The 10,032-nt window shown below is 34.5% G+C and overlaps 1 protein-coding gene across 3 annotated transcripts; it reads right to left on the bottom strand.

Moving 5' to 3' along the window:
* Positions 1-109: 109 nt before the first annotated feature.
* Positions 110-6,482, bottom strand: LOC147292592 ((-)-germacrene D synthase-like). 3 transcript variants are annotated; one of them, XM_086230584.1, is made up of 7 exons: positions 6,345-6,482; positions 2,328-2,598; positions 1,838-2,210; positions 1,497-1,718; positions 1,108-1,246; positions 747-995; positions 110-403 (listed from the first exon to the last, which is right to left on the bottom strand). In XM_086230584.1, exons 1-7 carry the CDS (start codon positions 6,480-6,482, stop codon positions 110-112), a joined length of 1,686 nt encoding a protein of 561 aa, XP_086086710.1. The 3 variants fall into 3 exon arrangements, with proteins under 3 accessions (XP_086086710.1, XP_086086711.1, XP_086086709.1); XM_086230585.1 differs by having other exon boundaries at positions 6,348-6,482; XM_086230583.1 differs by lacking the exon at positions 6,345-6,482 and adding an exon at positions 2,813-2,950.
* Positions 6,483-10,032: the final 3,550 nt, after the last annotated feature.

Raw genomic sequence — 10,032 nt, 5'->3', positions numbered from 1 at the left:
GCAATTAAGCTCCCACTGTCCTTGAAACAGTTTTAAAGGACGTACTAGCTATAGGACTTGAGAGACCTTATTTAATTTATATGAAATACGACAAGTTGAAATTTAAGGGTCATATAGGCACAGGTTCGACAAGTACAGAAGCCATAGAATCCTTGAGCACATTTATGTTGGTAGTGTAGCCATCTCCATGCTTGTATACAACATCACTGGCACGCATAAGATTGAGAATTCGTATTAGCAGGGGCATGGGGACAGCAGTAGGTTGGAGGCACGCTTCGTTTATGTCCTTCCATGCATTATTCACTTGTTTACGAAGTTCGATTATTGCTTCTTCTTCTGAGGCACCATATTGTTTCATGTAGCAGTCCACAACTGAGGCAACATGTCCCCTCTCTTTCTCATGCTACATGAACGTACATCATAATTAATGTCATCATAAATTAATTACTAGTGCTATATATATATATAATCCTTTTCTAGAGAGGATGTCTGCATTTTTCAAAATTTGCGGAAGTCGACATAGCTAGTGCCGATATGGGGTAGACAGTGTATCAACACGAAATTTCAAAACTTGTTGTAGCACATCAGAACTTGCTACAACATATCATATGTGTTGACACACTATCTACCCCATGTCAATAATGTGTCGACATCTGTAAATTTTGAAAAATGTGGACATTTTCTCTACAGAAAAATTCTATATATGTATATGCACTTGTTATTATTATAAGTAGCTAGGTACATACCTTGCGGGACACTATGTCATTCTCGAGTCTGGCAATTGTTGTTGCAGCCTTTACAGCCTGGGGGTTACTTAACAACCATTCAAAGGAGTCTTTTGTAACAACATCTCCCATTCCAACAAAGGATATGGATGTTAGCAATTCGTAGCCAGAGGTCCGAAGCGATATGGGCATATATTCATCTAGTGTTGGTATGTGTTTCTTGTGGAACCATTTTGCTTCATGGAAGTAACCTCTAACTTGTTCTTTCATCTATTTGAGACCCCAACCCAAATTAATAATATATTTTGATCAGTAATTAATTTTAGGCTTAAATATTGATGACAAATTAAGAATGGAAGTAGATTCTGAATTTGGGGCTTACTTCTTCTATGGCATAATGGTTGCGATATAATTTTCCTTCATTGGAAAGCTTTTCTTCGATTTCATTATACACATCCAACAGTGTCTGATAACATACTTCCATATACTCTGGCAGTTGATCCATGGCAGAGATGTCCCACCTAGATCATCAAAATTAATAAGCTAGACTATATATATAATCTCAAATGAGTCAAATCAGTTCACTAAACCTACCGTCTGTTGCAATAAGCTAGCTGACTTCAATTAAAAATTAAGGATTATTAATGATCAATATATATATATATATATGAATTGTTGCCACCTAAGTTGGGAATCAAAATTTGAGAAAAGTAATTGAGGCAATAAACATATTCCTATATATATAGAATATAAGAGGCCAAGTGTTCAAACCTCTCCACAGCATCAGTAAAGAGCTCTAGATCCTCAGGTGTGCCATAAACATCATAAATGTCATCAATAATGGATGCCACAGCACCAACTTTGCTTAATATAATCCTACCGAAGGAGTATTCGGGCTGAAAGTAGACTGCCAAAGGCCAACAGAAGTAGAGCTCAGCCACTCTGTCTCTTGCAAAAGGTAGCTTGTTTCCAACGTCCAAGTCATTCCACCACCTGATCAATTGCATAATTATTTAGTAGAATTAGGATTTGCTTCAGTTTTCAGTAGCACGGTAAGAACTTGATCAGAGATCTAATTACAAATTTGAGTGTGATAGGGTTTAGTAAGTCACCTTGTAATAGTAACTAGTTCCTTTTTATGGAGTTGCTGGAGGAGGTTGAAATCTAACTTTGCAAATGTGAGGAGAGTTTCATCATGTGAATCGCGCTCCTGGTAGAGAGACAAGTAGTACCTTGCTTCAACCCTTGGCATGCCCTTTCGTAATGACTGATATAAGGCATGACTCACTTGTTTCGAAAGTGGGGGGCTTAAACGGTTTGATGCCGACTCAAGATGAGTGGTGGTGAAGGTTAGTGCCTCTTCTAGTATATCCTCTCCGTGGATCATAAAATGTGTTGCTTCATACAAGCTTAACAATCCAACCACATCATTTATAAGTGAGTCCTTAAATTTTTCATCATTGCCCTTGAACTTGTTGAATATGCCTGCAAGATCCGCCAATGCATTAATTACAGCATCATATATGATCATGAGCAAGATTACCGTACTGAAAGAAAGCAGTTATAAAAGATATTATGAATGTCGAGGAGAGGAGGACTTACCACATGGAATGTTATAACCTTGTTGTCTAAGCAATCGAAAACGAAGAGCGACAGTGTAAAGGTCACCATCATCACAGACTTCATAATAATTCTTGTGAATTTGCTGCAAAATTTCGTCTATCTCATTTGGAAAATGATAAGACACCCCTAAACGTTGAATGTCATCAATCAAGTCCAACTTTTGTGTAACATTTTGAACTGGAGCCATTATCTTCCTCTTCACTTCTTTCTTCAGTTCTTGGACTCGTTGCTCCATTTTAGTATTTGTTTCCTGTTAAGACAAATTGGAGAAAAGACAATAAAATTAGTAAAAAATGACCAAATTTGCTACCCTAACTGAACAATCGTTAAGAGCCTGCTTGGATGCCTTAAAAAGAAAAAAATGAAAAAGAGTGACCTCTTGATATGGTGCAAATTTAAACAATTCAAAAGTAATATATTATGAATGACTATTTAACTTTAAGGAATTAATTAGTATGACTTACCACGGAAGCATTTGACAGAAAATGGTCAGCCCAAATGCTGGAAGGAAAATTAGCTGAAAGTCGATTAACATCAGGAGTAGTATTGGCAATATTTGTGGTTTGAGCTTGAGATGCTGAAACTTGAACATGAGCAGACATTTTGTTACAAGACTGAAATGAAACTTGAGGTTTGAGGCTTTGAGCTAATTAATTGAGATGCTGAAACTTGGGGCACTTGAAAGTTAGGCTAGCTGGAGTGAGTAAGTCGAATAGCAATGCTTGCTAGCTATTTATTGTAGCTACTGTAGTGAAAGCAACTTGTAGGTGTCTCTCCTAAACTTTATAAGGTTAAATACAAAAATGGACCACAAGATAATATAATAAAATTCTCATAATTTCCTCCATAAAACCATGTCACCTCTTTTGACTTCAACCCTTTGTCTTGCATCTCATATAATAAAATGTCAAAACTAATTTGCACCATGTCACCTTCTTTTGACTTCAACCCTTTGTCTTGCATCTCATATAATAAAATGTCAAAACTAATTTGCACCATGTCACCTTCTTTTGACTTCAACCCTTTGTCTTGCATCTCATATAATAAAATGTCAAAACTAATTTGCAACATCATCTCAGTAAGGCCATTAATAATTAATCCAAGATAGTGGTCCATTAAATCAATGGGGGGTCCATATTCCTAACAATTTTCAAGTATCAAAGTGCGATAGAAGTTCATAGATTAATTACTTGTATCACATATTGAAGTCAACTTTCATATTTGTCTTAAATTATTTCATTTTTTAATTTGAGAGCACGGCTATCATTTTTTAAACAGAAGAAGGAAGATAAAGATGCCAATCTCAAAAAGGTAGAGGAGCTTTAAACTATAAACATACGAAGTACTGCAACTGCTTAAGATGAATGAGAACATTGAGAAGACAAAACAAAAGGAGAAGACAAATAAGGAGGATTCCCATAAAAAGAAAGGAAGAAAAATAAGGAATAATAGGATATAGTATAATGTTTCCATTATTAATGATTAGTTTAGTTGTTATTATTGATAAGGAATTTGCTATTAATCCAATATATGTGATTCAATGTCAAACATTGGTTGAGTATTTAACGTCGAATTTAATTATGTTATCAATATTAGTATTATATCTATTTTAGTCATTATACATAGTCACAATATTTTTAACATTAAAATTTACCAGACACTTGAACATTACTTTTTGGCTTTTTAGCAAGACACTCACCTGAACTTTGAATCGATTTGCATGTTACCACCTAAATTAAAAATTAAAGCAAGTTGCCTCCTGAATTAAATTTTGTTTGCAAGTTACCACCTCCATCCAAATCATCATAGGTTTTTTAGTCTTTTCATAGAGAAGAACTTGGGTGGGGAAGCTTTTGCCACCTCAGCATGCTGAGTGGCAAGTACCAACCAATTACAAGTGGCCACATGTACAACCATTTTTCTTTTTCTATTTTCCTATTTTTACAAACTTTGAAAATTAATTATAAATAGCTCCGGACTTAAAAAAAATATACAGAAAATTCTTACGGACTCATCTTGAATAATACTAATTTACCATAGAGTCAAATTATCAATTTGCCCTCTGAGAGTTTCCAGAAAATTTGGGAAGTCCAAATTTATTTCTAAAAAATTAAAATAAATTTTCCTCCATAAAATAAATTCTATAAAAATTATAGAATTTCCGTAAAATCTCAAAAGAATTCTAAAAAATATTTTGGAAATTACCAAAAACCTATTTTAGAGAATTCTTTCGAGACTATTCGAAAATTCTAGAATTTTTCTTGAATTTATTTTCCTCTAAGACCGAGAGGTCTTTTGGATAACAAGTGTTCACGAGAAAGGTAGTGTTAGTTTTTAGAAGACCAATGGTGCAGACCTTGTATTTTTTGGAGTTCGGGAGATTATCCTATGAATTTTTAAAGAGTCAAGAGTATTTTAATTTTTTATAAATAAATTTGGACTTCCTAAATTTTTTGGAAACTCTCAGAGGGCAAATTGGTAACTTGACTCCATAGTAAATCAATATTAGTCAAGACGAGTTCGTAAGAATTTTCCGTGTATATTTCTGAGTCCGGAACTATTTTTAATTAATTTTCAAAGTTTGTAAAAATAGAAAAATGGTTGTACATGTGGCCACTTGTAATTGGTTGGGCCTTACGACTCAGCATGCTGAGGTGACAAAAGCTTCCCCACCCAAGTTCTTCTCTATGAAAAGACCAAAAAACCCATGAGGATTTGGATAAAGGTGGTAACTTACAAACAAAATTTAATTCAGAAGGCAACTTGCTTCAATTTTTAATTTAGGTGGTAACATGCAAATCAAGTCAAAGTTCAGATGGGTATCTTGCTAAAAAGCCTTACTTTTTATACCCGCAGCACTTTTAAAAGTACAGTTTACCAAACACTCGCTGTTTTATTTCATAGTTAATTATTTTCACAGTACAGCTATAAATGATTATTTTCACAGCACAACAATACTAAACTTGCCTCACCTCCTCTTTAGACACTCCTTTATATGACTCTCATTATTGTTTTTTAAGGATAGATTTCCTTTTGCTAAAAAGTTAAATTTCAACATTTTCAGGTTCTAGACATATATATTAAAAGGATACTCATGATATTCTTTGGCCCCCCAAAAAAAAAAAAAAGATGCTGATCGATATTCATGTTTTAGATATATTGTATTGATTTTCTATTTTGTATTTGCAAGATCTGTCTTCATATTGACTGAGTTTCATATTTTTTTGCTATGTTCCAGCCAAGTCCATTTTTCACTGAGCAATTGACTGCTTTTGAGGTACGGCTTGACCACGGGTCTGACCTGGTTATGCTATATTTATGTTATATATATTTAGTGTTGTTCTCATTGTTTATCTTGTCTTTTTTTTCCTTTCTTTTTTTGGGTGGACGCATTTTTTATCTTTGAATTGAACTGAATACGTCGAATTTCTCTCTGACCATAGGAATTGAGTAGCTAGCAGGAGTATTTAATTTTCTTTTTAAAGGCCAAAGAAGGAATTGATGTTAACTTTGTGAACACCGCAAGAACAAATTTACAAAGCACAAACTTATATTTGTGTCATTTGTTCTAAAAAACACAATTAATCATGCTCTAATGTCATTGGTAATGCTACAGCCACAATTATATGCTTGTGACTGGTATTGGTTTTTCCTTTTTGGATCATAATTCAATCAAAACTTTTCGAATTATCCCAATATGTGGAATAAATTCTTTGATTCTTCAACTTCAACGAAATTGGAATAGTTTCCCTTCATTCTTATACTACCACATTTGGATGAAATCTAATCTAATGGGATAAAAATATTTATTATTTTTTATTGATTCCTGTCAAAAAGGCACAATTTAAGTAAAAGATCTTTTTTATTTTAATGAATCCGTTTTTATGTTATTTCGTACTGTACAATTCCTTTGTTTGTGGGGATCATTTTCTCCGTTACCCATAAAGATGGGGCACAACCTTGATATTTGTGTCACACACACAGAAACACAAATACCACGGAAGCATTTGACAGAAAATGGTCAGCCCAAATGCTGGAAGGAAAATTAGCTGAAAGTCGATTAACATCAGGAGTAGTATTGGCAGTATTTGTGGTTTGAGCTTGAGATGCTAAAACTTGATCATGAGCAGACATTTTATGACAACACTGAAATGAAACTTGAGGTCACTACAAGAAAACAGGGATTTGACAACGATTGAAAGTTGTTGTCTAAAGCTAAAAATTCCTTGCCTAAACAAATAGGCAACAACTTTTTAACGTTGCTAGAGTCGTTGCCCTAGGACCCTTGCCTATAATTATAGGCAATGATTTCGGCGGTCATTGCGAAATTAGCAACGACTTTATCGTTGCCTATTGTGACTCGAAAATATAATTTTTCGAAGGATTGAGCAACGATGGCCTCATTTCCTATTACATTATGCAACAGTATCGTCATTGCCTATTGTATTTATAGACAACGACTCTATTGTTGCCTAATATCACTACAAGAAATTTGGCAAGGAAATCCTCGTTGCCTTTTCATAAGCAACAACCCTTTCCTTGCCTTTTCATAAGCAACAACCCTTTCCTTTTCTATTCTTACAATAGGCAAGGAAATCCTTATTGCCTTTGCATAAGCAACAACCATTTCCTTGCCCCTTCTTACAATACACAAGGAAAAGGGCGTTACTTTTATGGTATTTTTGCAATTAAAAATATAGCCTGCATTTTTTTTTTTTGGTATTTTGCAATTAAAAATACCATATACCTTTTTTTTTTGGTATTTTCAACCATATAAGTCCATTCAACTATAAATCCATTCATTCAAAATCTATTCATTAAGTCAATCAATATTTGTTCAAGGTAACAATCAATCGCATGTGTACCAAAACCTAGCTGCCTAGACTTACAAATTATTATCATGACAGCAATTTACCTACAATCTTAACATCTACACCCTTGTTCAATAATCTGCCCACATTTATAAAAATCAGAACCACGTGTACTAGCACTTGCCTTCTTTACCAAAAATATGGCATGGCAGCATAATTTGATCTAAATATCAACAAAATGGCAAACCCTAAGTACCTAATACCTCCCAACAGGGCTACAGATAAGTCAAGGTCATAAACTCTCCCCATTCAACCCGCACCTCATCAATTTGTGCTTGAGTGTAACCGCTTCGTTTGTTCTTTGCATTACTCCACTGAAAACATACAAGCAAATCACTATCAATACTACACAGAGAATTCATTTACACCACTCAACATGCATATAACTCAAACTTCGCTTGTATACCTGCAAACGCCTAGATTAACCAAAATTAGAAGTAGATTGAACACATCCTGCAATTTCAACCAAAACAAACATGGATAGAAACATTGAATTCACTTAATCATAATATACTTAATTTTAAAATAGATCAATCTGGAAGAAAAGTAAAAAAAAAAAATGAGTATATAGGAAGAGCAATACATCTGCTGGAAGGCAGAAAGATGTACAAAACTACATAAACCAACAACCATACTCAATTGCATAAATCAACAAGCAAGCACATTCACTTCAGCCGGCTAGTAAAGACATCTTCAGCCAGAACTGTTTAAGAACTACATAAACAAAAAAAAGGAAAGGTTTATATTTTAAAAACCCAACTCTTAGTTTGAGGGGTTAGGAACAACCATTTTCAAGTAAGTTCTAATATTTTCCTGCACAATATTGTAAAAAACATATACAAATGAAACCGTATGAAAAAGGGACAAAAAAGAGCACAATTAAAATGTGTAATCATGGTTCCATCCTTGGTGTGGACCCTCATACCAAAAACTGAATGTATTCGATAACCAGGGAACCAAAAAAATAATAAGAATGAAACTCCAGTTAGTCAACAATTTGGAATATACATCTAATAAAAATGACGTTTTATCTCTCTTTTGATCACTATGGTGAATGAGCTCTCCCAACATTTGGAATCTGTTAAGGGTCAATCACTATGATAATGTTTTCAAATGTTATAATTCATTATAATTAGCACATACAGACTATAAAAATTATATTTATACAAACACAAATGTAATTTTAAAAAAAAAATTAATATACAATCAACAATGAAAGTACACAATGAAGAGCGTTACAATCAACTATATGAAAAACACCACAATGTCATAAGAATGATGATATTTATTAGCCATCTAATACCAAACAAAAATACTCCTTGAAATGTACAGTAGCATGATTTATATCAAAACTGTAATGACAAAGATTCCACCAAAGTTCAAAACGAGCTAGATTGCAATAAGGATAGCCAATACTTCCTTGACTTACTGTTTGAGCATTCGGGGTAAAACAGAGAACCAAGAAAGAGAGAGTACCAATGGTCCAATACAATACCTATCATGCACAGCCTTTTTTGGTGGAACAAAGTTGAATTTTGAAGATCTAATAGTACAAACCAATTGTATGGGCAATGCGTGAAATCAAATAGAAACAAAATAAGCCAAGAAAAAATGGCTTGTTTGATATAATATCTATACATTGAAATTAATTTTCATTTTTTTAGAAGAAATATACAGTAAAAACAAATTACAATGACCCAAAAGAAAGATATAGGAATAAATAAACAAATAAATTAGCACAAGGACCTGAAAAAATTTAGAAAAACGCAGAGGGGATGGCATAGGAGGAGGCTTTGTTGTGGTCTGGTGCTTCCCATCGGAGGATTTCTGTGTCATATTTTTAGATTCCTCTAAAATCCAAACACCTATAACAATTACCAAACAATCAAACTCTAAAAAGTAATATCAATAAATTAGTAGTGGAATAATCTCAGATTGACACAAGCCTTCAGATTATACATAGACTACAAGATCAATTTTTTTCTTCAGGATTAAAAATGAACTTCTAATCACAAAAAGGAGGATGGAGCTTGAAGTCAACCTGAAAAATAGCCTCAGAGGAAGAAAACCCAAAACCCTAAACAACCTTTGGATCCCCAAAGCATAGTAATCAGAAACAAAAACCCAAATCCAAGCCAACCCAAACCCAGCCCCATCCCTCCTGCCACAGTGGTGGGTCGTCGGGGCTAGGGGTTGGGTTTCGATGAGTAGGGGGAGAGGGGACGCAGGGGGGAGGGGGATGGGACGGGGGTGGTGGGGAGAGAGGAGAGAGAAATCGTGGGGGAAAGAGATGAGGATCATGGCCGGGCTACGCAGAGCAGGCCAGGTCAGGTCGGGGCGGGACTAGATCGGGTTGGGCTGAGGCGGGGAGCGGCGGAGCAAGGCGGGGCTAAGAGAACCAGGGGGACGAGAAGGAAAGTGTGAGCATCTTTGATTTTCTAGAGATTTTGAGTGTTTTTTATATACTAGAGAGAGAGAGAGAGAGAGAGAGAAGAGAGTTAGAAAAAGAGATTAGAGAGGGAGAAGGAAACATAAGGTGGGAAATTGAAAATTTTCGATCAGGTGGGTAATTCCGAAAATACAGGCTTACAAAAAAATAAAGAATAAAAATTAAAATAAACAACTGTTTTTTTAAAAAGGTTATTAATACAAAAATAAAATTCTTCTTTAAAAAAGTTTATTATGTCAACTTTCTTGATCACCGTTACCTAATTTCAACGATCGGAGCCGTTCATTTTCTATGTTCATACTCAAAGATCATCCCTGCAAAAAATCGGCCCAATCGGAATTCACCTACCCGTTTGATTATCATT

This window comes from Dryas octopetala, chromosome 2 (assembly GCF_963921425.1).
Source record: "Dryas octopetala chromosome 2, drDryOcto1.1, whole genome shotgun sequence".
NCBI lineage: Eukaryota > Viridiplantae > Streptophyta > Magnoliopsida > Rosales > Rosaceae > Dryas > Dryas octopetala.
Note: the sequence above shows the minus strand (reverse complement) of the source record. Positions and strands in the feature narration are given on the sequence as shown.